The sequence below is a fragment of the Aquila chrysaetos genome, chromosome 1, assembly GCF_900496995.4.
Source record: "Aquila chrysaetos chrysaetos chromosome 1, bAquChr1.4, whole genome shotgun sequence".
Classification (NCBI taxonomy): domain Eukaryota; kingdom Metazoa; phylum Chordata; class Aves; order Accipitriformes; family Accipitridae; genus Aquila; species Aquila chrysaetos.
In genome coordinates, this window is record NC_044004.1 from 53,902,357 (window position 1) to 53,930,252 (window position 27,896).

General features: G+C 41.7%; 1 protein-coding gene across 5 annotated transcripts in view; it reads left to right on the plus strand.

Annotated features, from left to right (window-relative positions):
- BMPR1B (bone morphogenetic protein receptor type 1B) overlaps positions 1-27,896 on the plus strand; it is a 259,567-nt gene that overhangs the window by 151,114 nt on the left and 80,557 nt on the right. Inside the window, exon 1 of one of the 5 annotated variants that reach the window (XM_030023193.1) lies at positions 26,763-26,876. The exons of the other annotated variants lie outside the window; for them this stretch is intronic. Coding sequence (XP_029879053.1) covers positions 26,804-26,876 — 73 coding nt within the window. The 5' untranslated portion in view covers positions 26,763-26,803. Of the gene's footprint in view, positions 1-26,762; positions 26,877-27,896 lie in introns of those variants that run through there. 5 annotated transcript variants of the gene reach the window in all.

Below are 27,896 nucleotides of genomic sequence, written 5' to 3' on the forward strand. Positions count from 1 at the left end.
ATGATTATTTCAAATGAAATAATTATTTTGTGTACAGTAGTTAATGAATTGTTCTACATGGAATATATAAAAGAAGAAAGTCCACAGGTGCAATGTATTTTAGAAGACCTATTGTCAGTTGTATCACCAATTGCTGGAAATGATTAAAAACAAAAAAAAGTATAGTTAACAGAATTTGGGAAGACTTGTTATTAACTAAAAATATAAGACATCTATTTTTTGTAATATGCCAGGCATGCTTTTGTTGCCGTAGGGGCCGCAATCATGCACAGGTGATAATGTTTAGAAATTTGTCAAAACATGTCAAAGAGAAAAATCTGTTTTCTTTCAAATCTTAGACCACTTACGTACACTCCACTAGGGTCTCCTTTCAAAGAACAGATGTAGAAAAAAGTGTAAATGTGTGTGTCTGAAGGTGGCCAGTGTAGGCAGTTTCTTCTTCTGGGAACCCTGCCCACAAATCCTGAAGCGGAGTCTGGAATCATCAGGATGTGGTCAGGACCAACGTCCCAGGTCAGAGTGGCATAGGCCGGCTTGGGGGACTGCTGAGGTAGGAATCGTGTCTGACAATTCCTGTTACTGGCAGTCCGGTCCCCTCTGCTAGGCCTCCATCTTCATAGAGTGCCAGGATTAGGCCTGCAGCTGTACAGATTTATTCACTAATTAAAAGAACCTGATTTTAATGGAGTTACATCCAGGGTTAAAACTCCATATGAAGCCAATTGAGAGATTCAGAGGTATTGACTCAATCCAGGTTGCCGTTGGGATCACCACAAACTTGTCAATGGTAAGACTTACGTGCCCTTTCATAAGGATATCTAAAACAAATAAAAGCTCTCTGAATTCTATTTTCATGTAAAGCTGAAAAAAAAAGTTTTCCCATCCCTTGCTACCGTACGCACAGATAACTGTGGTTCACGTACTTGTTTTAAACTTTATAGAAACAAAATATCCCTAAAATTTCCCAGTACTAACGGCCTCATCCATACCAGGCTCAGCAACACGTTTCAGAGAGCGTTTCCATTTGACCATACTGCAAGATAACATTTGCGAAGCAACTCCGTTGTAAAAAAAAGTGCTGATTTCATAGGAGATTGTAAATGACAAGCTCTGTGTCAAATTTAGCTGCTCTTTGGAGGTAAAAATGGAAGCAGAGAAAATTAAGAGCCCAGTATAATTAAACATCTTTCTGAACTGTTGCATTTTATATATTATGTTAGTTTTCAAAGGTGAGGGCCAAAGTAAATGTTTGGAGTTCGGTCTTGGCTCTGTGGCACAGTCGAGATTGACGTGCGTTTACGGTTTCATCATGGACATTGGAAAAACCCCAGCTCACCATCGGGAGAAACGCGCTTGGCGCCGAGTCAAATGCGCGGCGTGGAAGCATTCGCCCAATTAGTGTTTTAACAGCTGCTTAAGGTTTGTTTCAATGGGAAGAAAATTATTGAGCACGATTTTATATAATTAGTAGAGCATAAAACACGTGGTGTGTCTAATTAAATGTTTAAAACTATTGACATTACGTAGCTACTGTTGAAGTAAATGAAGTGGAAAATCGTTATGATTTTTTCAGTTGGTAAATTACTTCACAATACCCTCAAAGGTCCATTTGATAAGATGAACTCAATCCTGATGCGGAATGATGAGCACCAGGGCCTTTTCACACCCCACAGGTATGCAGAGGTCTCACCAAGTTAACTGGTGCAACTGGTTGGTATTTCAGGGCTTTTAAGTCCTGCCAGCATGTGCTCCGCTCTTCAGAGCATGCCGTGTTAAATGCAAGTATGTCCTGCTCCTTTGGTTGGCAACTCCTTCATCCAAAGGGTGACAAACTGTGCATTGTAGAGCTGAAACCCTCACTTTCTGATCCCAAAACAATAAAGCCATTCAGTAAAGATCCAGCAGGCACTTACAAAAGGAGTTTGGAATTGCAATCAAATTTGCTTTTAAAACCTGTCGTATTTCACAGGTTGCCATTGTTGAAGTATTTGGCCTTTGTTTTGCAGTTCTTAAGATAGATCCGGAAACATAATTATGTATCATGCAACATCAGTTGTGCGATTAATTTAAATCCAGTTGCACTACTTGGTGCTTCTATCCAAGCTTGTAACATCCATGTTCTCAGTTTTATTTACAGGAGTGTTGAACAATGTTGACAGTGAAAACAAACTTTTGAAATGAATTTTTTCCCCATTTGAATCAATAAAGGTTTCACCTAGCTGCTACTTAATGACACACTTTGTCATGTACAACACTTTTTTTTCTATTTCACATATAATAAAGAAGAAATAACCTAAAACCAGGGAGCTATGTTGAATTCCAGCTGTGGCACAGAATATCCCTGAATTTACACTGGGCTAACTGAGGGTTCACCCACCCTTTTTGTATTGAGCATTTATAGCTCTACAAGCCAAGTTTATCATTCTATACCATACTTCTAGTAGCTGTCAATGTAACCATAAAATGAGAATATACGTAGTGGAGAGGTAAACATTCCCTAAAAGAAAACATATTTCAGGGAAATAAATGAAAAAAAGAAAGCAGTTGCCTTTCTTGGTTCTATGGTTTTGCATCTGATTGTTCATTTGGTTTTTATGACCTTCAGGAAACCTTGAAGTAGGGTTAAGCTGTGATTACAAGTTTGCATGAAATGTGCTAGCACTGCCTCCCCCAAAAGGCAGCACATCACTCTTCTGGTGAAGTAGAGTCGAAAATGCCATTACTCAGTGTCTTTCCTCCAATGGTTGGAAAAAATACAGAAGCCCCACGTGTGAAGTACTAATTCCTCTTTATGACACAGCTTCAAGCCCATAGACTGAGTCACAGTTTTGAATCTCCTAGAAGGAGGAGGAAGTTCTACTAAAAGTGATATGGGATTCATACCAGGAAAGGGTAAATGGCAGTAGCCCTTCCCTTTCCAGGGCCACCATCAGCCTGTTGTGCAAGCACTAAGGCAGACTCCCCTTATGGACATTGCAGTGCCTTTGGTGATGGCTCACACTGCATAGATCCAAATCCAGAAGTATCTGGAATGCTCTGGTAGACTCTGGATTCGCCAAGAAAACAGACTTGCAGTTAGTTTCTGCTGCTGAGCCTTCCTATTTCCTTTCTCAGTAAGCCTTTTACTCCTAGAGGCATCCTACCCAAGAGCTTGAAAGAGAAGAGGTTATTCTTCCTCTTATATAGGGAGGGAGAGAAGAGGGCAAGTATGTATGAGCCAGACCTACTTCCTAGAAAACTAAAATTTTTAGCTGATTTCTGTCAATAACTGGAAGTCTGCTCAGGGACTTGCTGTCTTAAAAACTCTCTGGTATGGTGTGGAAAATGATCTATATTTTCTTGACATACCTCAAGCACAGTGAGAAGACCATCTTTTTCTTTGAGAACCCTTTCAAACTTAAATGATTTTATCTGCTATTTTAAATTTACTAACATAAATTTTAAAACTACACTGGTGACTTTAGGATGAGCAGAAGTGGTCATCCTTCACAAGACCACAGGGAACATGGATCTGCAGAAGTCTGTTGTGTGTTTTCAGTGTGGGGCTTCTGGAAGGCTGTAGCAGAAGCATCAGGGTTGTGTGTGAGGCTGTGGGGCTTCAGCTGTGAGCTGAAAGAGTTAATTTTCAAGTTCACCGTGCGCTGTGTTTACTGATCCTTTCTTATTCCTTCGTGATAATTGGCACCTCAGATTCTCTACTAATTAATTGGGTTGCAAGGGGCAGGTGGCGCCATTCTATTTTGATAATCCCTGTCAGCAATGTCTGTATAATCTCCTTGTTTAATTAAAATGAATTTGTAATAGGGGTGCATGAACTTGCAACAGGTTTTTTTTTCTTTTATTCCCACCTCTTCTCTCTCTCTCCACAACCCCAGCCTCCCCTGCCCCAGCTTTGCTTCGCTTCAGTAGGCGTTCACTGCTGGGGGGCAGTTCTGCAGTTGTGGCACTGCCACAGTTTGTGTGCTATTGTCACTCTCTGGTCTCTTTGGAAATGTCTTACCTCATTAACACTCCTCAAGCCATAAGCCATTTATTTTGAAATGCTTTCCTTTTTTTTTTTTTTAAACAACATATATTTAAAGAGATTTCAAAATTTCTTCCTACTTTAAGTTAAAAACATTTCAGAAGGTGCATTGACCATTAAAATGATTTTAGTTAAAAACAAAATATTTAACCATTGAAACACATTACTGTAATGTTTTATCAATTCATTGCCCATGTATCTCCATGGCCCTGAAAAAACTTAAAGCAAGCATACAAAACCCAATGCTAAAAGCATTGCCTATCTTAACTTGAGTCAGTTCAGGCAATATGAGCAAGGGTCAACTATTTTTAACATTCACTCACTAAGGACAGATTTCAGAATGGAGAGCTGAAAGTTTAAATTCCTGCTAAGACATACACAGTTCCAGTGTGTGTTTTATTATGATTATTGAAACTTGCTCATGCTAACTGCAAATACAGAAGTGGATTGTAAACTTCATCCTTGAGGAGGTTCTGTGCGTCTGAAGGTCCCCTCCTTCTCCAAGGCCTTCCCCCGTGTTTTGTCTAGCTTCTCTTCACATTCCAGAGCAGAGGACAGAAAGTTGCAGGAGTTGGAACAAAATAGCGGATTTGTTTTACAAACACTTTAAAGGGATAAGAAGGTGAAGGATAGATGCTGAAGGTTTCCTGTGCCATAGAGGACATTTCACATCGTGTGCTCATCTCCTCCAGTGGCCTGACAGCTCACTTCTGCTGGCTGCTGTTCAAGGGAAAAACTATATTCTTTCTTTTTTTTTTCCTGTGCCTGTACAGGAGGTATGCTGAAGCCTAGCAGGAATAAGAATCCCAATTTTGGCCAAAGTTTAACTGCTAATAGGTTGCTGAAGCAGTCTGTCAAACTCTTGTAGTAATGTGAATGCACGCACTTGCCTAGAATCTAAAAAAATAAAAAGGTGTTATGTAGTAGCTTAATTACATTACCATGCCCCCTGTGTTCAAGGTGGGGCAGCTCAGGGATTGATACTGGCACTTATTCCTACTTTATGTTTATTTGAAAAGGGTGGCACAAACGATCACTTCTTCAGTGGCATCTGCCTCATCATTTCCTCACATCCCTAGGACTCTCCTGTTGCAGGCATTTCTTCCTGTTACATTTGACATGTTCATTTGCGTTTTGTGGTGAAGCCACCCATCCAGCTCATTTTCCTGTGGTGTGTTTACTAGTGACACAGATAGGTGGGAATATTGCTGTTGTATACCTACAGAACTTGGGAACTGCATGATGCTAGCCAGCGTGGCGATGCAGGGTGTGTTTCATGCTGCCTTTCCTACCCATTCCTTTCCCGGGCTGTCTCCCTGAGCTCCTTCCTCCCTCTTATTGAAAAAGCAGCTGGTGGCTCAGTGGGAGCAGTTAAGGTCAAACAATACTCTAGTCTGTCAGCAATCATCGCACCCGGGAAGTCAGCTCACATGCAAGAGATGAGGTCCTAAAGTTACAATGAAGAATGCTTTAGAAAGTCCTATTTGAAAGATTGTTGTTGGTTTTTTTAATAGATGGCAGTGAATTAGCATTTTCAATGGGAAATTGAATGATGAGCAGGCAAACTTGTCAGCATCCGCCTGCAGTGCTCTGAATGGATGCACAAAGCTGCCAGCATTTGTAACCTCATCATTAGCCTCCCAATAATTGCTTTTTGTCTGATATCCCTAGTGTCCACACTCAAGTGATCGAGTGAAAAATTCTGCTTTCATGCAAGAAAGCAAAACAAAGTTTCTAGCTCTCATCAAGTCAGGGAGAAGTTTGAAAATGTGATTTCCAAAATCTTGAAGACTAGCATGAAAAAAAAAAAATAAATCAAGAAATTCTTGTGTTCAAATCATCTGTGTTTTTAAGAGAGCATCCAAAGCTACAAATGGGCTTTTACTATCAAATGGGAATGAAAACATAAAATTGCAGGGTGCTTTTACCTCTCCTGAAAATCCCAACCTGCAAAGCTGTAGGCACTTTTCCACATGTATAGGCATTAGTGCGCAATGCCTACTTGGCAAGGGAGAGCAAATTTCAGTTCCATTTCCTGGCATTTGATGAGCTTCATACTTGAAAGAACTTTTGCAACACAGCAAAAAGCAATCCCCAAACTTTTCTGGAGCTGGAGATGCATCCACAGATTTGCCTGCATCACAGAAAGTATTAGATTTTTCTGTTGTAAAATTGTACCTTTAAGGTACAGGACTGTGCAGATGTTTAAAACAGAAAAATATGTCAATGTACAGTGGCAGAAAAAAAAAAAAAAGCTGAAATCTTGAAAAGCTCAAAAGGTCCAAACTAATCTTTTCTCCAAATTGTCATTGAGTGTAACAACTAGGGATCAACTCAGCAGCATCTAGCCCTTACAGATGGTGTCTACTGCAAGTGTGACTACAGTGTTTCCTTTCCCTGTTAATTAAGAGTAATTAAGATGCTACTGTGTGAAGGTGTGTCTTCAAGGTGTCTCTGGGCTCCCACTCTTCTGCCTTTTTAGTACATTTCACGTAATACTGATAGCCTTCGCAGTTTGGCTGAGCTCTGTTTGTTTGTGAGCCCCAATGAAAACATTGGGGGAGTTGAAAGAACTTCTGAGGCATGTGAAGAGCTCTCTTATTTGGGGAGTTAATTGAATTCCTGTTCCTCTGGCTTTAGGTGACAGATTCCCAGGCAATTTCATGGTTTCTTTACAACTCTCCTCATTGTGACTATCGTGTATATGCATTGTTAATTAATAGACTCATAATCAAGTTATGATGTTGGGTTTCTGAGAGGTATATATAATATACACAAAATAGAATAACAATAATATGGATGACTGATGTGGCATTTCAGGTACCTCCATTCCTCGTGTTTTGAGAGTTTCAGGTTTCATGGTTTAGTTAGGGTCCTTTTGGTTCCAGACTTAGTTACTTCTAGACTGCCACAGGCAAGTATGAACATGTTTGCTCCCTATTACTCTGTAGAATAGAGGTGGAAACTACTAAAACGCAGCATTTAATTTGTGAAAATCCAGCTTTGAACGTGAATCATCATATATGGTAATTTCTGTCCAAGTTTTAATATGGCAAGACCGGAGTACCTCCCAAAGTAGCACTTCTCTTCTGCTAAATGTTAGCAATAGCAGAATAGCAATTCATTTGCAAAGACTATCTTGCAGTCTTTTGAAAGAATTGCATGAATGCTAGAAACGGAGTAAAAATTACTCATGCCACAGAGGATTAAATGCCTTCTGGGAGCAAGGAATTCTGTATCTGAAACGTGATTCTGTTCTTGCTCAGATGCCTTGAAATGGTAAGTCCGTTTCTGTGGTTTATATGTACTTGCTACAGAGAATCCGGCTTTGCTCATATGAGAGTGAGGAGTTAATGCTGTCAAATGGACCCATTTAATTGCACTACTTATGTCTCCCATGTAGATCATGAATAATTGTTTTTAAGCTGAGGCTCAGGATGTACAAGGGGATGGTGAGAGTCATCCGAAACTTTTACTGGGAGAAGTTTCCCTCTCGCAGTCTAGAATGTGGGTATTAAGGAAATTCTGTTCTCCCCTGCCCCATAAATTCAGCAGTTCAGAGGAAAAATTGTATCAGCTAGATATTATATAGAAGATGGGTATTTGAACAAGTAATTGGCAGAGTAAAAAAGACTGAGCAGTAGGAAGGACTCGTACATGGGGAAGGCACAGAAGAAGCTACATGAAAAATTCTACAAATCACTTCAGAACAATAAAACCAGTAATTTCTCTATTTACTGACCCCACTGACCCCAACTGATGGACATTAGGCAGCCAGTAAATGTGACAAATCACATTGCAGATTATTAATTTAGATCATTTCTTCTCCACTTCACAGGTAGTGGAATTGTGACTTGTCAAAAACTGTATTTGGAGCTGGCAAATACAGTGGCATTGTAGATACTGTCCTGTTGGCAAGAAACAATCTTCCTAAGTGATATTGTGATGAATCCATTTGTGCAACTGTTACAGAGGCTCATACTGTAGAAACTCCGCTCTTTGTTCTTGCAAGTTCATCTCTCATTTGAATGCTAACGATCCCTTATACGCAGTGTCCGATGCTGACTTCTGTGAGTTATGTGTTCAGCCAAGGACAATATTTCATGTTGATTTTTGCCTGGAGTTGATTCATTATAGGTCTTAGATGTGAAATCTCGTGCCTTTTTTGTTGCTCTATAAATATACTGAGTTGAATCTCTTAATACTGCTGGCTCTTGACTTCTATTTTTGTTGTCTTTTTTTAAGGTCTGAGTGCCCTAAAGTCTTAGTAGAGATTGAAACTATTCAAGGTTTTGTAGGATGGTTCTCTTAAATTTATCATTAGTTGCTTCAGTAGTGGGTTTTGGGGGAAAAAAAAAAAAAATCTGAGTCTTCAAGATAGCAGCCTTATGGGTCCATTTATCAAGAATTAAGATCAAGACTAACAAGTTACTAAAGTGATCAAGATGCCGAATCATGCAACATATGAGTTTTTGAACAAGTACTACACATTTTGGATTTGTTTGGCTCATGGAGGAGGGAGAGTCTCCTAAACTGTCAAGGTTTTAAATCCAAATTCTCAGTGTGTATCTGTTTTATCCTAGGAGCTATTTAGCATGCTCTTTTTTTTTTTTTTTTTTTTTTTTTTTTTCCTGCTACAGCCAAGCTGTCAGCACAAGGATGTAACCTGGAAATTAAATATCATTTGTTGTAGTAAAATTTTTAAACATGATGGTGACTGGTGGTTTTATACTTTGACTGTATTTTTAAATACTGCTTTTTAAAAGGAAAACAGTTGCCTCTAAAGAAACATGGAAATAACATCTTGATTTGGTAACAGTTCTGAGAAATCGCACTTCTTCAGTGTGCCTGAATTTAACAAGTTGAATAAATAAACTATTTATTTATTTATTTATTTATTTATTTTAAAGCAGTATTAGTTCTGGGAGCCTATTGTATATACTACTGTTATTGTAGGATTATTGCCTATTCAATGTTTGGCCAGGATTCGAGGTCACAGCCGCTCTGGCAGCTAAAGTGACCACACTTGGCCAGCGGATGGCTTGCCTTTCGCACTCACGCACCACTGCATGGCCTCTTATGGCCTTTCTCATGCTCTTCAGAAGGGTGCGTTGCTCTTCCGTAGCCAGCTCTTTCTATTGCCTTTGAGATAGCTTGCTATTTGCCTCTAGCTTTAAGACCAGATTTGCATCCTAGGTACATGCATAAAGTACCTTCTCAGTCTATGTATTTTAATCATTGTAGCATATCAACCCTAAAGCAAAATACTGTCATTGGAATAATGGCCTTTTAGTTATCAGAGGAGGACTATAGTAAATGCTTTCAAGCTGTATTTGCATGTCACTGAGAAAGATTAGGGCAACACTTGTAGTGTTTTAAGAATTATCACAGAATTGCAATAATTCCCTATAAATTTGCAATTAGGATATTCAAATAGCTACATTTCATTATGTCAGTTTTCAGACTTGGATTATAAACTTGAGCAAGCTTATAGGTGTGAAGGAAGCAAGTAGTACTACTTTCTAAATATTAGCCTGTGTCCTAGCAGGGTTAGAGGGCTTTTCAACCCAAGATGAATGATAAATACCTCATTCAGATCCCCCTTTACAAAGCTATTTGTGAGTATGGTTGAATAGCTCTCGAGAGCAAGAGAGAAAAGATGGAACTGACCCGTTCACGTCATGTTACTTCAGCCACTGAAAAGGCTTGTGATTACTGCCCCATCTATCTGGGGAAAATCCCTTGCAAAGGTTTTAAAGAGATCGTAATCAGCCGTAAGGTGATATGTTAAAAGGACTACCAAAACCACCCACAGAAATTTGAAGCACTAGAGAGGCAAACACTGGAGACAGAAAATGCAGACGGCACAGCTACTGTATTGATTTGTTTTTCCTGGAATTACAAACCCATTCTTCACTTTGAAATCAGTGGTCGGCAGGGGCTGGGTCACCCAGTTCATGATCTAGACCCCACTTTTCCCTCTCTCAAGGACTGCATGGGTGTGGGCAGGCCAGATGTACTGCACTGCTGCACTGCGCTCCCTTCCCTGCCACCTTCTCTTTTGGGAGCTCTCAGAGAGGCATGTATGCGTCCCCTCACTAAAGACAGAATTCCCCCCACTGTGGTGCAGAGGAATCAGTTGCAAGAATAACGTGCTTTTTGGGTGTCTCTGCACGAAGGTGAGGCCTGCTGTGGCCAGAAAAGCATTAGCATCTCCGGCTCAGGTTGGTTGGTGGGCGCAGCAGCCTTCTGAAGCTGCGCAGAAGCATGTCTCAACTGATGAGCAGCGGAAAAAAAAGCTGACATTTAAAAAGCTGTCTTTCACCACGATCAGTCTCGCAAACGCTTTCCCCAACCCAGGATCACACGGGAAATAAGGAGGTTTTCATTACAGGCCATAGTATTCATGTGTGAGCTCCTTCTGTGTAGGTTAGTAAAGCTGATCAGACCATAGCAAATGCCTACGGAGATTTGGTGATCATCAGCGATCAATGCATAACCTGAGCTCAAAATCGGAAGGCTCTATTAACTTCAGTAGGCTGCTCATCTAATGTTAACTATCAGAAAGCAAATTAGTTATAAAGTAATTGACATCATCTCTAGTTTATATTTGGGCCCTGTAGCACCCTAACCTATGCTGGAAATTCTTAGTCTGCGTGATAGGCATCGTAAATAATAACACTGAGCTCCCTTACAGTGCTGAACTCCAGGTCAGTACATTGACAAAGTAGGATGCAGACAGATCTTTGCTGCTGGAACAGATGTGCTGGTCTTAATACATCACTGCTTATCTGCTGATGATTACTGCCTTTCTTCCGAAGAGAGGTGGCAAGACCACTGAGTGCTTCTCATCTGCTTTAGTATAAGCTCGGATATCTTGCTTTAAGCTGATGTTGAAGGCTGTTTAAACTAAGCCCAGCTGACTTGTCTGCAAAATAGATGGGGGTCTCGCATGGTTCAGCCGAATTAGTGTTTTGTAAGGAGCGATAACATTTCAGCAGAGACAGAAACGGATGTGATAACTTTGTGTGACTTAGAAAAATAGCAAAAAATACCCTGTAAGAATATCTCCGCCGTGATCTAGATCAAGAAGATAGGAAGGGACACGGCTGTTACATTGTATGTACCTACAAAACTACCATTGACTTAATAACCATACATCTTCCTAGTTTATAACTCTTTAACGTCATCTTAATAAACCCTTAGGGTTCCTAAAGCTTGGAGTCAATTGAAAATACACTGTATTTTCAATTTGCTCATTTTTGTTAGCAGCATTTACGAAGCATACAGATTTGTACAGTAGCTTCCTCTATTATTTGTGCTGCGGCTCCGCACAGAAGTAGAGAAGCAGCATCTTTGCAATTAGGAAAATAAGTAGTGGAGTTAAAGAAACAAAACAAATGCTGCAAACGTATTCCCTAGATTTCAAATAGGCACTGTTTCTTTAATACAGAACCGATTTGGAGCTGGGAGCAGGGCGTACATTTCAAGAGATGCCAGAAATATCTACTTAGGGGAGGTTGTGTGGTACTGTGGCCAGTGTTTGCAAGAAAAAAATGTAAATATCTTAAAGATAAAATATTACGTGCTTCCTTAAAAAGCAAAGGGTGTTTAATTTGTAATGTTGCATGCTTAAATTAATGGAGGTAAGAATATACTGCTAATTGGCGTGACAATTCAGTGGAACTGCCCATCTTTACGTACAGCTCGTGTTTCGTTCAGTTCTACTGCCTGATTGCACAGGATGATTTCAAAAATAATAAACACATGAACATTTAAAAACCAAGGTTGGATTATTTCTTAAATAGTTCTTAAATACACTGTCTCAACCATAAAAGTAGCTCAGAATTGCTTCTGGAGGTTTCTTGCTTTAAGGTTAGGGGCATTATGTTCATGTATTGTGTAGGCTGCCTGCATGAGTTGCTGCAAAGTTCATTATACTGCTAAGGCTGTCAGTGGTATTTACGGATATTCATGTGCAGTGAACCCTTGAACCTGAGCTGGTCATCTGAGCGTTGCTTGTAGTTAGAGTTGTGTTTATGCTTAACATTGGTAGCAGTATTTAATTGCTCCCTAGGAAAAATAATTGCAATTTGAACTCAGTCATAAAGTAGGCAAGGGATTGCAAAAATGCCAGGCTCACAGGAAGGATTGTCCTTCTTATACAAGTATTAATTATTAGACTTCTGGTTTTAGTGTCCTGTTTCGAGAGTTTGGAAATGAATGTGGAACAAGTATATAATTCAAACTGCGCCATGTCCCACTCACATTAAAATCAGTAATGGCAAAAATTGCGTTATGGAATTAATATTTCAAAAATATTTTCCAGGCATTTTTCATGTCAGCTGCAAATGGGAGAAAGGGTGATGATGCCATTTTGCAATAGAGAGGAGTGGAGAACTCGCCTTATACTCATCTGAAGAATTTCTAATTCAAAGTATTGCAACGTTATCCCTGCTAAAGTTTCAGTTCTCATAATATAATATCAGATGAGAAAATCCTGCGTAACGTCTGGTATGTCAGCAGAACTGTTATGGTTCTGAGCCTGGTGGTGGTATACGTGTCTTCAGAGTTGCATTTGAGAGCTCTCCTGCCAGTGTAAAGGGAGTTTATATTTCTGTAACTCTAGTGGGGATTCCTTTGGCTTGACACAATCCCGGGAATGTCTTTCAAACCATGTACATACACAGAACAGATGGCTTTCATGGGAAGCAGGAACTACCGTTCAGCATATAAGATTTTTTTTTTTTTTTTTTTCCATTTCTTGGTAGCTTTCTAACTTGAAATAATCCTTCCACAGATACTGTGTAATGGGAACAATGTCTTGATTCTCTCTTTCTCCATCCCTCTTTTTTGATTTTCCCATCAAATTTGAGGAAAACCACTTTTCTCAGATTCTGAGGTTGGGGAGGGGTGGGGGGGTTGGTAAGCTTTAAATTCAGTTACTACTAAATTCAGTTACTACTGAATTTAAGCATTTTGAATGAATGTTGAATTACTGAAACTAAGCCTTAGTAGAGAATTTGACAATACAGGGTACTGTTTCCTTCCTGTCAGGCACCAGTGCAATCTGACCAAAACTCAGGAATGTAATTATTGACAGAAACGTAGCTGCGTATGAAAAATCATTTTTAGAACGTAATGCATTTTGCTTGTAATTTGATTAAATGTGTTCATTTTGTAGTATCATACAGCAACATCAGTGAGTGATATGTTGTGATAGAATACAATATGAAGTGACCGTATAAGAAGAAAATTAAAGATCACGTTTTATCTAATTTTCACCCTCTTGCACTTAAAAGGTTGTCACCATAAATGGATAGTTAAATAATAAATTGGCTGCCCCCTGCAAACATTGACCCAGTAAATGGCTTTGCTTTCTTATAGCCATGTATTTGCTTTCTAAGTCTTGTGGCCTTATAGGGAATTAGCCTATTTTGGTTACAGAATAGCAGTAAATAGAACTACTTCTGCTTTTGTTGTGTTACCCACCCCGCTGCACTCTTGTCAGTCTGGCAGTCAGTTTCTCATAGATTTTGTTAATATTTCTGTACCTTGATAAAAAAGACGAGAACAAGCAAAGAGATAGAGGATAACAAGACAACTTAAAAAATTTGGTGGGTAGATATCTTTGTAATAAAATCAGGATTTGACCTTGAAAACGTTTCCTAGTTACTACAAAGACAAAGAACAGAAGCTGTAAGTTAATATTCAGCTGTCTGTACAATAATGAATTACAATCTAACATTAAAGAGAAAAAATAAGAGAGTAGTCTATTGTAATTCTTTAATTGAAAATGTATCATTGTGGAATTGTTACTTGGATACCACTCGTATTCTTATGGAAATGTGTTTCCTTTTATTAGCAGGTTGATTTATTTGATGATATTACAGAATTGTAGGTTAATTTTAATCTACTAACCCTGTGTCATATTGATACTGTCCAGCTACATGTTTTAAATAAGCATGTGACTTCTAGTGTCTAGTTCTTATTTTCCATCTGAATGTTTGCAAGTGCTGAGATTAATGTATTATCTACAGCCAGAGAACTAAATTGGCACATTTGAAAGAAGGTACATACAGAGAATATATCAAAAATACATCAGCCAAAATTAATTAAAAATGTGGCAAAACTGAATCTAGACACGAGGTAGTTATTATGTTAGACCTGAGTGAATATAATAGGAATGGAGAGCATAAAATTGTAATGTCTGTTTGAATCACATCTCTTAAAGGTAGTGGGGAATCGTTTGAGAAAAGAAGTTGTATTTCTGTGTTTGTTTTGGTCGCGTTAGGTTTGGGAGTCTCCCACCAGCTTCTAGCTTTCATCTGAGAGTGTAAGAATTACCACAGCCTAATGATAGTTTAAGGTCATTGAGAGACAGTGAAGATACCAGACTTGCATCAGCACATGAACTGACCATGCAGATGTTGCCAGATCATGTCAGCCAAACAAAAATCATAAGCACTACACTTCAGCCTCCGTCTTGTTTGGATGTTTTGGCGGAGGTGGATGGAGTTGCATTGGAGGCAGGAAAAAAAAAAAAATTGCAACGTCAGTTAGACTTGGGGAGTTTAGTGGTAGAAGTTTAATGAGTTCCCAAGAGCCTCCTCTAATACATCACGGAGTGGCCCGTGCCGGCCTGGTGTGATTTCACGGAATAAATGTGTCAGTACGGTTTTGGTGTACGCACATGCTGCTTTTTGGAGATTGGGCAAAATTCCTTTTGTGGTACCAGAGCTGCTAAGGGCCAAACAATTATTATGGATTACTTGAGCAGCCCTTTCAGTGATGACTGACTGAGGCGAGTTCAGCATCATAAGACTTGTGTGATAATTGTTGGGCTAGTTATTCCTGATGAGAGCAAGCACTTTGGTTGCAATGAGTGGCCAGGAGCTCATTGATTGGCAGTCTTCACTTTAAGAGTGTACAAGAATTAAAAAATACGTTGCTGCACCATCCAATGAGGCTTATACCACTAATTATATTTCATGTGGGTTTTGAGAAGCGTATTTGTTCTGTGGATGAAGCTGGAGCCTGCAGGCCGGGGCACTGTACTGATGGTGCCCTGCAGCAGAGGAGGTGGTGGCAAGACTTGCAGACTTCCAGTGCATGGAGATTTGCAACCAATTCTATCTTAAATAAGGTGTTACAATTATGCAAAGAGTCTTCATCAGTGAAGTCTCAGACATCAGAACTGTCCTCAATAGTGAACACACAGGTTGTCCTGTTAATATTTGCTCCCTTCCACACTGAGATGTAGGGACAATTTTCACCTTGCCAGATAAAAAACCGTGAACTGCAGTTGCAACTCAGACTGCAGACAGCCTGCACTGTGTGCTCTTAAGGGAATATGTTTTTGAAAGACAGATTGTGCATAACCCTTAAAAACTGTGTTTAATGCTTATTCAAACTGCTAGCAGGGCAAGCATAGAAAGTGACACCTATATTTATGGCTTAAATAAGGTAAACTGTGCTTTGCTCCTGCAAAATCCTAGCTCTGCCACTGAGCCTTGTTCCTTCTGATGGCATGAGATATCCTGCATTCCCCCCTTAGTCCTCGGTCTTTCTACTGCGCGATCCTCAGCAAGAGAGCAGCAGTCGCTGCTGCTTTGGGTGTGGAACGTGCCCACTAGGGACCTGGTTTGTGATTACCAGCTAATTTTACATAGGCCACCCTAGAGCTGTTGGAGACAAATAAATCAGTGCAGAGCTGTTCTGGATTTAAGCCACTGAAAGGCCTGTAAAAATATTTGTTATCCAGATACCTGAGCTGGCCAGCCCTTTCTACAGACTTTAAATGGTCTTACACGTTTTGCATTGCTCGTTTTGGATGGGTTTAGGCAGGCAAGTTGACAAAGTAGTTTTTGGCAGTTGGAGCAGGAAATGTACATTTGCCATTTAAGTGCATGTAAATAGGGAAAAACCTCATTAAACTGCAGTTGATGAGACCATGTACAGTGAAATGAAAACTGACCGTTTTGATAGAAATAGTTGATACTACAGAATTTTTTGTAATGGAGCCTAAAAATTGTTCCCGTTTCCTCATAGAGCAGTTTAAGACAACCCAGCTTTTCTTGCTGTCACTCCCAACGTCTCGCTTATATCTGCTCATCACCAAGGCTTCTCTGGGGAGGCTCCTCTCCCTGAAAATGCTTCCAGGACACCCACAGCATGGCTTGTAGGATCTGATAGAGAAGGCGTATCTATAAAATAATTGGGCCTCGTTTTGTCTCGCTTATGTTTCCCACTTTCTGTCCCCCCTGGGGAGTCTTGTCTCCTGTTCTTGGGAATGGCGGAGATGTCTAAGCAGCCAACCTGGTTGTGGACCTCCCCCAGAAAGCACAACTCCCCAGCTCCTTTGAGACAAGTACTTCCCAGGCTAGCGGAGAGAGGGACTTGTCTACATTTAAACAGAACGATTTACAGGTAAAGGAGCTTGCTTAGCACCTGATTTGTTTTACAAGCAAAAGATATCGGGGATTACACTTTTAATGCTGTTTTTCAGCTGTAGAAAGAGGCAGAGAACTGCTGCATCTCCGGATTTGTTCCAGCTCCTTGCTTGGGGCCAAGCTTTGGTTCCCCTGCACCCTCCGGCTGCTGAGGGTTGCTCTGCGAGGAGGGCTTTGGGTGACTTTTTTTTTTTTTTGCACGGAGATTGCTTAAACAGCCAGTCCTCGCTCCACTCACCCCGGCGAAGGAAATCCTGTATGAACTGGAAAGCGTTAGAAAGGATTTAATGAGATTATCATGAACTGTTACTTCACAAAAAAATCTTAAACCCGCAAGCAGCTGTGCTGTGTAACTGGGGACAGGTGAAGGAATGTGAAGGACTAAAGAAGCTGTCTACTTATTTAAAGAGGCAGAGCCAAGGAATTCTTTTTTGATGTTTAATATGCATGTTAGCTAAGAAAACACAAACAAGCAAACAAAACCTTCCACCAAAAGAAGGGATACTGTTGAAGTCTAGTATCTTCAAACGTAGATTTATTTTTAGTAATATTTGTAGAAGTGATACTGAAATTAGTACTTGAAAATTCAGTAGCCCAGTGGACTCTGCAAACTCCTACTTGCCTTCAAGCTCATCATACCGGTTAGAAGTGACTCAGAGAGGTCGTATTGTGTCCACGTCACATTAGGGACTGCTTTGAGGTTTTGACGTGTCTTCTGTTGTAATACAAAGAACTTAGTAGCAATGGAGTGAAATTTGGTTGGTGGGTTTTTTGGTGCTGTGGTTTTTTTTCTTTTTTTCTAACATGTGCTTGTGGTAAACCTGTAAATACAGCTGAGATTTATTTTGATGCCAAGTACTGCTTGTGCTCTTTGCGACGCTGAAGTCATGAAATGCATTTACTTTCTGTGCGTTTGGTTACTTCTGTGGTCTTTGTACACCTGTCATTATAGGAAAGTTATAAATACTGGGTGAATATTATGGCATTAACCTCCCTGGAGGCCTGGGTACCCAAAACCAGTGTGCCACTGTGGTTCTTCAGGGTGATCTGCTGTGAAGTCCAACCTATAGAGCAATGTGATTGCAAACAGAGGAACACGTTGTTTTGCTCAGTAAAAAAAGTGATTTCAACTGGAAGTTGTTAACCAGTAAGTAAGAGGTATGGGAGAAAAAAAAAATCCTCTGCAAGCATTTAGTGTCAGATTTATTTTGGCAGATGCCTATCTTGAATTTGCAGGACACTTTCCAAATCCATCAGACACGCATCTGGGGGCAGGGGGAGGGGGGGAGGAACACATCTATGTCTTTGTCCATTTATTGCTTGGGAGAATAGTTTGGAGGTTGAAATGCAAACTGTGGTGAGAGGAGCTTCTGAAATACGAAATTATGTACTGATAAGATATTGTACCAAGAGACTCTGCCATAACTTATTCGGTGAGAACACTTTATGTTATAAAAGCATTACCTATTATTTTTATGCATGCTTAAAACCCGCTAGCATAATGTTTCTCAGTTATAAAAGAAGATAAAATTTACGATAGAGTGGCTTACTGCTGTACGTGTAAACTTTGACATTTCACGCATTCAAATTTGCATGTTAGCTGGCGTTACAACCACCTTGGAAGCTCTCGCCCAGCAGGAGATGGTTGGTTTGCCTAACGACGTACCGGGCAGGAGTCAATGTGTGCAGAGATGCACCCGCCTTGCTTAAGCTCCCTAACAGCATGCCAAGAATAGGACTGAGCCCGTCTGCCCTCGACCCTTCAACCCTTTCTTCTGGCCAGGCCAGAGGGCTAAATTTAGGTTTCCAGGTGGCGAAAGGGGCTGAAGAGCAGCTGCCAGCTCTGCCCGCAGCAGGCGAGTGGGCAGGCTCCCGGGGACAGGGGGCTTCAGCTCCCCGGCGGGAGGCTGGCTGCAGATCTCATTTACGGATGAGAGAGGAAAGCCCTGAAAAAATAGTGTGAATGATTAAGAGTTTTTTGAGGGTAGCTACAGCCCTCTTCTTGCTCTCCTTCCCTCTGTACCTAATCCTCACACTGAACCATCCATCTCTGTTGGTCTTCCTCTTCTGTCATCTTGCAGCCTCATTGTTTGGCATGCTGAGAGGGAAAGGAGAAACAGAGATTTGCGAGGCACACTGCTCCTGCCATGTTAACCAGGAAGGCAGTAATAAGCTACTTCTGGGACTGGTTTTGGATACGTTAGGCTTTGGAGGAAAGAGTGACTTCAGAGAAGGAAAAAGTAATTATCTAAATTAACTTAGATCAGAAAGAATCAAGCAAAGCTGCGAGAGATTTGCTAAAGTGATATGAGTAGGCAGGTTAAAGTATTTTTGGCAAATGCACTTTGTCAAATATGAAATCCTGGTATATTTCTGGAATGTTGAATTAACTCTGAGCACAAAAAGTATCCTTCTTGTCCTCTTGAACAAGTTAACGGAATCTTCTGCTTTGCACAGTGAGAAAAGCGAATAAAACATTTGACTCCAAACAACAGATAGAGCTGATTTCTGAAAGTGACTGTGCCACTCAGTGAGTGCCACATCCCTCCGGGAGGACTGCATTCGTATCTGGCCACCTCAGCCGATGAAAAGGTGCAGCAGAAATAGGTGGGTGACTAAAATATGAGATGAACTATCTCCTAGAGAGGTGAGGAATTTAAAATTTGGGGGATGGTTAGAGAGGACTTCAATAAGAGGAGACAGAAGAAGGAAAATAAAATAATACATATAAAAAGAGGAGGCAAATTGGATTCTTCCATTTAACCTTTTACATAATAAAAGACAGGAGACATCCCAATAAAATTAAAAAGCAATGCATTTAAAAATTAATAAAAAGCAAATACCTTTTATTGGAGACAGGGATATGGACAAGCTGAGCTGTTGGTCTGATGTGGTGTGTCAGTGCAGAGATCGCTACGTTATGGGACCTTTTGGGGATGTCTTTAGCCTTTGTAGCTAGGTGAGGAGTTTTTTTGCCACAGTCCGAGACATCTGGACACAAGCCTGCTCAGGCTCAACAGCTGGGTAGATACAGTCGCTGTGGTAGTGGTAGTCATGGCAGATCTATTGCTGTGGGGCGCTCAGTTGTTTGAGCTGATGGTGGCTGCATGGCTCCCAGTTTGTGGGGGTAACTTCTGGTTGGAGTATCACGTAAAGGTCTGTGCAGGTTCTCATTGCAAGATCAGGCAGAACATGACAAAACACTATAAATAATTGTTTCCGGTTTATCAAGACAAATGCATGCCCAAGCTCCTTTAACTTTCCTAGACACCTTTTACAATGCTGGCTCCTTACTGAAATATAGTCAGCCTAGCAAGGAACTTTAGTAAAGGTAAAGATGTGTTCTTCCTTTGCATATTTAGATTTTGATCCAGCTTGTTGGAGAAATGTGCTTTTATTCTATCATATGGTAATGCATTTGAAACCAACAAATGAACTTTTAATGGGGTGAGTATCCATATGTGTATGTTTGTGTGTATGCTTATACTGGTAAAAGCAATTAATTTATTTTCATCAAAATATTGCTAGTTTTAACTTATGTTTATAGGCTAGTTTTTAACCAAGAAAAAAACCTGCAGACCCAATCTTACTGGCAGGGTAGGACTTATTACTAGGATGATGATTTTTTTGAAACTTTGTGATCCAAATGCTGTGTAGCCAAAAACTTTCTAATGAACACTTCAGTTAAGACTGAACACAGCTTTATAGGCAGGACACATGGACTTAAATCTCAGTCTTTAGTTGGCATACCATATCCTGATCCCCATGTGTGATAAGATGGATGGTTTGCTGTTTGTATTTTAAAAAGAATGTGTTGCAACACTTGATGCAGAGCCACAGCAGGTCCTCACTAGGAAATGTACCTCCTGAAGGCAGCGAGTGTCTGAACTACTGCTAGGAATGGCTTAAATGAAAAATTAGAGAAACTGATAGTGAGTTTCCCTGTGCTATCATTTTGGATATTGTCCCTTTTATTGGAAGCCACTAGATCTTCCTGTGCCTGAAAAGGACCTCCTTCTCAATATACTTTTCCCGTGATTTAATTCAAAGGTCTTTTCACCTCGTTTGGCAGTGTACTGCTCCTTTTCTCAAGGATCAGTCACTTTTGACACGTAACTGAGAAATATATGGTTTTAAATTGGAAGGAAAAAACCCCAACCAACCAGCTCTGGAAAAGCAGGAGAACTTCCCCACGATGAGATGTGTCATACTGTGAAGTGATCTCCCAAACTGCAGCAACAAACCCTCCATCACTGAGAGCATCTAGAACTGAAAAAGAGGGAACACACTGAACTGTTCAGAGCATCCTGTCCAAGGCTTTGGTTGATGAGTGTTTGCATTTCGTACTTATATATTTCCAGTCGTGTGAAAAACTGTTTTAGCTCACTGTTACTGCTGGAGTGGCCAGCTGTGGAAAAAAGTAAGTTTACATGGCCTAAGTAGGTTTCAGAGTTAACAAGCATGTTCTAGTGAAGCAAATCATACCTTGTTCTGAGAATCATTTCATGTTGTCTACAGATATGGGGAATAAAAGATGTCTGAGAGCTAGGTATGATGGTTTGTTTGGGCCGTGTGTTTGTTTCCATGAAAGTTTGCCATCTATAGAGTCTGTTTTGTCTGTAAGGATGATACTGTATGAGAATTTAGACTTTACAAATTAAGCTGGGCCCTGCTGGTAAATATATTTCTGAGCAGCACGTGCATCACCTGCTGTGTGCTCTTATTTCCTCCTGACACTCATAATTTAAAACAAAGGTGCAGACTGAAACAGAAGGTTTATAAAACTAGTTGTAATTCTTGTGAAATCAGGAAAGTTTAAACAGAGGTGTCAGTCATTGCAACAGATGAAAAGTTTTAGTGGTTAGTGATGTTTATAATATATTCTTTGCACACGTTATTTGAGGTAATGAGTGTAAGTATTTGCGCGTGGTGAACAGTAGTTCTTAAGAATGTGATTTCCTTTAAGACATGTTTTGAAAATACTCCGGTTTTAGCAATGATTTTGAGAAATTTTTGTTGTTGTTGTTGTTGTTTTTGTTTTTTGTAAATACGTGGCGAATAAGAGAGAGAAGGGTTTTGGTTGTTTGGCTTTTTTTTTTTTTTTTTTTAAAGGACCTCTCAAGCCCTTTGTTCGCCTTCCCTCCTCCCTACAGTCTGCCTCCCCCGCCCCAATTTGTTAAAGACGAATTGTTGCCCATGGTAACTGCAGAGAATTTGTTGAAAAGCACACTTTTAGAAGACAATGGGCCCCAAATATACTGTGGCACAGCTTTAAACTTTATTAAGTCTGTCTTGGACTACCCTCTCCTCTCCCGAGTTAAAGGGAAGAAAAGTTTGGCAGCCTCCATGCTGTGAGCGTGATTGATGCCCAGAACATCTGAGGGACTTTTGTGTCCAGCGTGCTCTCCATGAGTGCATAATGTGTGAATACTCAAATAAGGTCAGCCCTTATCAGATGTAATCTAGGCCTGAAAGCAGATCAACGGTGACAGTCATACCCCATAAGTGAGAACACAAATCATCCTTGCATGCTCTGGACAAGTTACGGGATTTTTTCCCTTCTTGCTCCTTTTACCCTTTCCAAATGGGGGGGAGGTGGCAGAGGGGAGGGGGAACTTTGGCAGACCTCTGGAGAAAAAAAAAAAAAAAAAAGGCAAAACCCCGAGGAATACGTGCCTGGAATACTAGACGGCCCCTTCAGCTGGGCCGCAGGGGGATGGGGGCTGTTTGCAAGGCGGTGGCAGTCCCCGCGCAGGGGTTGGGCTGTGCTGCTGCTCTTGGGGCTGCCGATGGAGCACCCCACGGGTGGAGCGGGGCGGGAGGGAAGAAACTTGGGCAAAAGAGGTTCAGCTCGCTTCTCCGGTGCCTCTTAAGAGTCTTTTCAGAGATTTCTAAGCACGTCACAGCTTTTGTTGTCTGCCTGTCCCTGGGTTTGAATGCCTCAATTTTTCAAAGTGGAGTGAAAGCATCTTTTTATTCTTTTTGAGTTTGTGCTCCACGAATGGGGATGCTGTGTTTCACCACAAAGCCAGCAAAAATATTAGAGAATAGTGCCTTAAAGAATTCATTTCTGCCAGCTTTCGTGGAGAAAGCAGCGGTAAGCAGGTTTTGTCTGAAGGAAGAGCCTCCCGTTTGTGGGTATTACTTATTGTAGTATAAGTACTGGATTGTTTTTTTAACTAGGAAAAAAAAAAAAAAAGAGGAGCAACGAAACATTGTTAATTTAGACTTTTTTGATTTGTGCTTCTGCTTAACAAAGGATTTTAATGGGTGAAGAGCTTTTACAGAACACAAAGTATATAGGAAAATAGCATAATTAACAGGAAGAAATCAAAGATATGGTTATGTCACTGATGACATTAACAACTATGGAAACAATGATGTCATCCTCTACGATGCGAAAATATTTTTCCACATTTATGATGACTTGAAAATTTTCTTGCCATTTTCAGAAATATAATGTCCCTATCAGGGCAATAATCTGCAATACTTTTGCTTGCTTACGTACTCTGTATGAATAAGTGTCTAATACTGATGTATTCCCCAGGATTGAGGGGAAGATCCATGCGTGCTGTGACAGCCTGCCTACAAACCCTGTAATTATAGCACATTATTGCTTCCTTCACTTATTTATTTTGCTTTGTGCTCTAATAACAACAGGAGTGTCCTAGTCCTCATTGAAGATGCACAATAAAAAAAGATTCCTTAGTTGCAGCTCACACCTTGAACTCTGAAGACCTCAGAGAAAGATGAGCAGAACGTGTATCCACAACCAACTTCTCTCTTCCCTTTGCATCCCATCACTGAGCTGTCACCTCTTGGCTCTGCTGAATGGGACGGTATTATTCATGTAACGGTCAGAAACACTGGAATACGGGACAAGAGAGGAAACCTCTTGTGTCATCAAATCCATGACAAAGGTGTCTCAAGCAACCATGTCGCACTCCCCCCCCCCCCCCCGCCTTTTTTCTTCCAAAAAATGATCAAGATATGTGTTAGGGTAATCTGTGCTTTCTTTCGGGCCACTGCCCCAAAGAACAGTCTGTCCTGATATCCATATATCCTGTATTGATTTGCAAGGAAACCTAATTTAAAGAGACACATCATTGCCTTTCTGTCCAAAAGAGTCCTCCTGCCATCCACACCCCAACAAATGATAATACTGAAAAAGAACAGATGAAAGCCAGTAACTTTCAGGAGGTGCTCTACCACAGCTAACTTGTGCATGCCTACTTGCAGATCTCGTTTCCTTCAGTGAGCCAGACTAGCTAACCGTGGCCATCCCAGCACGTGTTGACTTAAACGGCCCAGTCATGGTGCAGCTTTCCGTTGTGTTTGAGGTTCTTCCCACTGTGAGTTTTGACCTCGCTACTGCACTCTGTTAGTTACGTTTGTGGACAGATACAAACATGAATTAAAGACAGATTTTAAATGCTTATGTTTGCTTCAGTCTGCACAAGGAACTCATTTTTTGATGCATTGATTCTGCTGGCATCCTAAAAGCATCCCAGTTAGATTCCCCATACTTTTAATGGCAGTCCTTCAGATTCAGACGTTTGCAGATCTGAATTCATCCAGTCCTTTATGGTCACACAACTGGGGCTTGTGGAGTCTGTCCCAAGTGTCCAAAATAATGATACTCTTGCATCTTGCAGTCAAAAAGGTCATAGGAGTGCCATCCTATGTTTGACGTAGGAAGAATGGTCTGCTTTGTAGCATTTGATGAAAGATGTGTGATATGTAGTGGTTTGGGATTTTTTTGGTTTTGTAATAGAAACATTTTAAATGGTGTCAGCAGATGATAAAGCATTGCTCTAAGGGTTTTTATTTGTGCTTATATGGGAGCTTGAGAAGGAAACATCAAGCATGCTTTTTGAAGACAGCATATAGGTTAAATATGCATTTTAGAGCTAAGATAATTTTTCCCATGAAAACTGATAGGTGTGGAGCAAATCTGTAATTAGGACTCATATTAGAAAATAAATAGTTTAGATGCTACCATGTTACTTTCTTGCTATATATTCCAATGAAAACACATGAGAAAGACTGAAAAATTATATTCACGTAAATGATGTATTCCGATCGTGTGCATAGAAATGTATGTCTGTGTTGCACTGTAAAATGGTGTAGTAATCAAACAGGTAATAGAGTTTTAAACAAAACAATGAGGAGAGAAAAATAAATTCCACACATCACTGCGAAGACAAGAGTATTGCTCATCACATTTATGACAGCTGGTCAAGGTCTGGTTTATGAACGCTTTGGCCAGATTACTCTCAGTCACATTAAGTTGAATTTTATTCTGTTACTACTAATCGTTGTATGACAGCTGCTAGGCGGCCACTTCAAAGATTGCCATTTCGCTAAGCATCATCAAAGATGTGGATCTTCCCCAGAAAGCTTCTGGGAGATCGCTTGTTTGGAGCAAAATACCATTCGAAGTGTTGTAGTGGAATTTGCCCACTGAGATGCTGTCGTGGTTTAACCTGAGCCAGCAACTAAGCAGCACACAGCTGCGCTCTCACTCCTCCCTGCTCCCAGTGGGACGGGGACGAGAATCGAAAAAAAAGTAAAACTCGTGGGTTGAGATAAGAATAATGTAATAACTAAAGTAAAATAAAATATACTAACAATAATAATAAAAAATATAATAATAATAGTAGTAATGAAAAGGAATATTAAAAAAAAAAGGAAAAAAAAAAACCAAGAAAAGACAAGCAATGCACGATGCAGTTGCTCACCACCCGCTGACCGATGCCCGAGCAGCAATCCGCCCCCCCAGCCAACTCCCCCCAGTTTATATACTGAGCATGACGTTCTATGGTATGGAATATCCCTTTGGCTAGTTCGGGTCAGCTGTCCTGGCCATGCTCCCTCCCAGCTTCTTATGCACCTGCTTGCTGGCAGAGCATGGGAAACTGAAAAATCCTTAATTTAGGATAAGTGCTACTTAGCAACAACTAAAACATCAGTGTGTTATCAACATTATTCTCACACTAAATCCAAAACACACTGTACCAGCTACTAAGAAGAAAATTCACTCTATCCCAGCCAAAACCAGGACAGGTGCCAGGCTTCCATTACCTAGAGCAGTCCAGTATCAGCGCCAGACTGAACACACTTTGTCAAACACGAGCTAACGAATCACAAAACCCACTTTTCTTATTCTTATAGATAAAAATAATAGTGCTGTCATGAGTAATGACAATTAGTACTGATATGGAGTTTATTTGTAAATACCTAGTTTACCCCTGCTCTTGGGTTGTTTTCTCAATGGTAGCTGGGAGTTTCTTTTTATTGTGGGTTTGTAATTTTCCTTTTACATTGCTATATTCAGTGTTTTAGGGATATCACCTGTGTTTTGTTCAAGAACGTAGAACCAGATACTTCTGCTGTTTGATGCCACAACAGTTGTTCAAAGCACTTGTTCCTGTCCTAAGGGGCAGACGTGTAGACGGGTTACCTTGTGGGTTTGAATCCATTTTGGTGCCACCTGAGCAGCCTTTCTCTGGGCAAGTGATCGGAATGGGCGCATCAGCTGAAAACAATATTTTGCTGAGCAAATATCAAGAACCGATTAACGTCGAAGTCCGATAACCCTAGCCAGAGACGAGGTGGCTTTCTTTTCGTGCACCCAGCGGAGAAGTGACACAACCGCTGTGCCTGTGTGACCATCAGGGGTGACGGTAAATCCGTATGCACGCCTGATGCACTAACAGGCTTACAGGGAAATCATGCGCTGCGCATATGTCGAAGCGGCTCATTTAGTACTTGAAGAATGACACCAGCTTAGAAAGTGTTTATAACAGTCGTCCAGTGAAAAGCTGCGGGGAGGGTGCCTTGTCTTCAGGAACGCCGCGCAGGAGCGTCGCTCCCTGGGCTTCCCCTCGGTGCTGGCTGCTGCCCGCTCCCGCTCCCGAGCGCTTTCTGCCCGTCAAAGGGCCGCAGCTCCCGAGCGCGCCGGTGCGGTCTCCCTACCGGCGACGGAAACCGTTTGATGTGCGAAAGCCCGAAGCAGTTTGACGGGAGGGCTCTGGCTCCTGGGGGGGGGGGGCGGGGGGGGGGAGAGAGGGGGGTTCGCCGGCGGCGGCTGCCCGCTCCCCCAGGGCAGCGGGCGGGCGGCCCCCCGCCGCCGCCGTCCCCGTCCCGGCCGCCCCTTTGTGGCCGAGCCGCGGGGGTGGCAGCCCGGCGGGTCGCCGCTCGCCCGGCTCCCTCCCGCCGGGCGCGCCGCCAGCCCTGCCCCGCCGCCTGACGGAGCCGGCCGGGGGCAGGAGCCGGCGGGGAAGGGGGCGCGGCGAGGAGGCGGCCGGGGCCGGCGGCCGCTGCCATGGGCCGGCGGGAGGAGCGGCGCTGGCCGCGGCGCCTGGCCCTGCTGGCGCTGCTCTGGCTGCACGCCCGAGGTGAGCCGGGGCGGGGGGGCGGCGGGCTTCGGGAAGGTGTCCGCCGGCGGGGCGAGGTGGCGGGGGAGGGGGGGAAGGTTTTGGGCTCCGGGCTGGCGTTGCGGTGCCGCCGGGCTGCTCGGAGTGACGGGGCGGGCGCTGCTGCCGCGGGGCGCAGGGCTGGCGGGAGCGGGCGGCGTGCCGGGGGAGGCACGAACAGCAGCTCCCGGCGCTGCTTGCTCTTGGGGAGCGCAACTTGAGACCGCTCGCCCCGCTCGACAGAAGAACTTTCAAAGCGACTGCCTTAAATGAAATCCGCCTTTAGGAATCTGGAGCGGTTTAGGCTTACGCTTTGTTTTGTAACTTCTGTCTCTTCCACCCCTTTTAACAGCGAGCGGGGTTTTGATAGTAACTGTAGACTAAGACACGGTGCGCTGCTTTCGGAGGAAGACCGGGCTTGTTCGTGCTTCAGTTTTCACAGGAAAGCGTCATGCTAATTATGAGGGAAAATGCCGCATTTACCCATCAAGAAGCAAAAATTTGACACGGCTAATAAGAAAAGGGGGCCCTAATTAGCAGGAAACAGAGACTGTAATAAGGCAGAATTTTGACTGACAGCGGAATCGTAGTAGCTTTATTCATCACGGAGGCTGAAAATAAGGAACCTGTGTTAATGGGTTTGAAGCGTTCTTACAACAATTGCCCTCGAAAACAAGTTCAGGATGCAGTAAAAGAGATGGCGTGTTTTCGGGAGTTTAGAAATGCGCTTACAGTAGCGCGCTTCATTCACGTATTGACGTTCTTTGGAAGAACTGTAAAATCGCTGTTGTTGAAGAGACATTTTTCTGTTAAGCTTCGTGTCTTTTAAAAAGCGGTAAATAATTTAATGAAACACACTTGGTGTTTTGGCTTGGATGTTTTTGTCATGAAGCAGTTAGCTAGCAAGCTGAGTATCACAACTGAGAAGAGAAAAAAAATTGGCACAGCAAGGAAGGTTTTTCTTTCTCCCCATAAATTAGTCAGTTCCGTTAACTAAACAGA